Below are 3027 nucleotides of genomic sequence, written 5' to 3'. Positions count from 1 at the left end.
AGGGGAAACTGGGAATGGAGAAATTCGCATGTAAATAAAGAAAATATCTAAAAAAATAAAAAAATAAAAAAATAAAGGGAAATCCAGTTTCTTCCAGTTCTCCATGGTTATGTAAATGCTAAAGGAAAACGATGAAGGACTGTGTTTTGTTTGTTTGAATTTGACTATGCAAACTGCTGGACAAATTATTTTCTTCCAGTTATCATTAGACATAATATGGGTAAGATTTTTCTTACCTAATTCATTAGGTTGATGAAGAGGGAATAGTAACTTATGTTATTGGGAAATAAATCAATATTGCAAAATGTTTGACTCTAGTAGTATAAAGAACTACAAAATTAAAAGGACAAGTTACCAAGTGACATGTAAAACACAAATGTAGTTATGGTTAAACTATGCATTGTGGTTAAATTATTGTTTTAAAAATCAGGACTACTATTTTATCAGTCTTACCTTCTTTGAAAATTCCATTGCTTTTTGCTCACTTTCTTCAACTTTTGCCTTGTTTACACAAGTATCTATTCAGGTAAAGCACAAATGATTAGAAATATATGACATGGGATCTTCAGCTACTTATGACTGCCAGTATATGATTCTGCACTTTTCACATGAATTATTATTAAAGATACATTATTCTATACTACAATGTACATTTACTACCCCAATTTCTTTCTTTAGTGTTAAAGCAAAAAGACTCAACTATCCAAAACCTTTGATGAAATTATCATTGCAATGAAAGTCTTCAATTATAATCCAAGTATTAACACTACAGAATTCTTTTAAAAATTATACATTATTATGTAGAGAGAGGTGGTAAAGTCTCCATGTTCAAGATAATGAAATCTCAAAATTATCCCTAAAAAGCTAGGAGAGGTAAATGTAATGACATTCATCAGTTCAGGTTTTCCAGGAATATCTTTTATTTAACTTCTGATCAGAAACAATGTATCATGTACAAAGAGAAGAAAACTTAGCATTATAAATGTCTAGTTAATAAACATGTTGAAAAAACTTTTGAGACTAAGCTTTGTACATTACCCCAATATTTCTCCAAAGAAAAATCTATGTCTAATTTGCAATTTTATATAAATGATACAGAACAGCTTTATTACAGCAGTTGAACACTGGAACGCATGCAAATGACCACCAAGAAATGCGAAATTTTTATATTCATACATGAATAAAACTTCACAATATAAAGGAATACAGTATCAAGACATGAAATACAACATGAATGAATCTCAAAATTATCCTTCATGAAAGGAAACAAAGACAGAGAATATGTGCTATGTGATGGTACTGACATTAGATTTTGGAAAAAGAACCTGGTGAGAGAAAACTAAGCTAAAATAAAGTCAATATGAGAGAAACTAGCAATTGTGTCATTAAAATCATTGGGGAACAAAAGAAGGAATGAAGAAGGCTGAAATTTAGGATATTGAATACAATGATGGTTTTATGTATATAATACATTAATATATAAATGTATTAATTTATGTTTTAAGTATACACATATATACTTCAATTATCTATTCATTTACTACATAATGATTAGCTTATATATTGAAAATATGACAAGTTTTCTCAACTCAAATGTAAAAGAATTTTTTTAATTTTTTAAAAATATTTTATCTTATTTTATATGTATGGGTCTTTTGTCTGCATGTATGTCTTTGCAGCACTTGCTTGAAGTGCTAACCAGTGCAGAGACCTGAAGAGGACATCGGACCAACCATATAGAACCATATAGATGGGTCTAATCTATCATGTATGTGATGGAATCAAGTCAAGGTCCTCTTCAAAAGCAGGAAGTGTTCTTAACTGATATAACCCTCTATCCTACTCCAAGAATTAATGTAATTTTATAATTGTAACAATGTTACAATATTACACACCACAAGGAAAATGATATTGTCTAAAGGGACTTTATATAGGTAATGCAAGTCAGAGTTGACAATGATTTTCACTTTTGTTTCCTATGAAACATCACTAAAGAATTTTAGTAAAGTATTTATATGATCTAAGAAAAATAATAGATATATGAAAGTTTCAAATCAGACTAGAATTGGATACTGAGGTTGAAGTGTTATCCAAATAGACATCCCTGTATCGCCTGGATGATGCTTGAAGTACATAATAATTTTGTATGTATTTGTATATATAATACATATATATGTATATTCTAATGAAAGTATCTCAATATTAATCAATGACTATAACCACTGATAGCAATTAATTCTGAAAAGGTGATGAGAAAATGTCTAGAATTTACAAACAAGAATGTTCAATTAAGCTGATAATGAAAAAATGTGGTGAAAGGGATCAATTAGATGATTTATTTATAATTATGAGGACGTAAAAACAATCTAGATGTAATGACAACTAAAAGTAAGAGAACACAGGTTAAAATGAACGTGATAAATCATAATATGGCATGTATTAGCATAGTCCCAATTTTAATGTTAACATGGTCAAATCTTCACAATGCTCTGGGAAAAACACAGCTTAGCAGTAGTTACATTGACAGATACACACTTGCATAAAAAAAGACACTTAATGTACTCTGTTGATTAGAGAGTTATCTTGATGTAGCTGATATCTGTCATTCATACAAGTCTTTTAATCGCTTACAGTAAGTATAAATTCCCTTTAGAAATGGAAAATAATATATGAGAAATAATATCCAATCTCTGACTGCTTATTGTTTTTCTGTCCACTGCCATAAAATGAAAAGTATTATAAAGATGGTACTCAACAATTTTTCTTTTCTTTTGAAACAATCGTATTTATGCATCAACCTAGTCAATAATGGTATGGATTAGTTTTAAATATAATTCCAAAACTACAAAGCCATTGAGGATAGCACTTTACAACATGGAAGTTTGTCATTACTGATCAGAAAATAATATCCCTACTTGGCATTCTCAAACTATGTAAGATAATTTCCTGACCATGTAAATTTTTTTTCCAAATTTCAGAACCAGAGTAGCGTATCTATATAGACTCTAATACACACGACTCCCACAA

The 3027-nt window shown here is 29.3% G+C and overlaps 1 protein-coding gene across 1 annotated transcript in view; it reads right to left on the bottom strand.

Annotated features, from left to right (window-relative positions):
- Diaph2 (diaphanous related formin 2) overlaps positions 1–3027 on the bottom strand; it is a 555303-nt gene that overhangs the window by 341750 nt on the left and 210526 nt on the right. The window contains exon 14 of the mRNA XM_031375373.1: positions 454–518. Within this exon, the coding sequence (XP_031231233.1) occupies positions 454–518 (65 nt within the window). The remainder of the gene's footprint in view (positions 1–453; positions 519–3027) is intronic.

Source organism: Mastomys coucha, chromosome X (genome assembly GCF_008632895.1).
Source record: "Mastomys coucha isolate ucsf_1 chromosome X, UCSF_Mcou_1, whole genome shotgun sequence".
In the NCBI taxonomy this organism is placed as follows: domain Eukaryota; kingdom Metazoa; phylum Chordata; class Mammalia; order Rodentia; family Muridae; genus Mastomys; species Mastomys coucha.
Note: the sequence above shows the minus strand (reverse complement) of the source record. Positions and strands in the feature narration are given on the sequence as shown.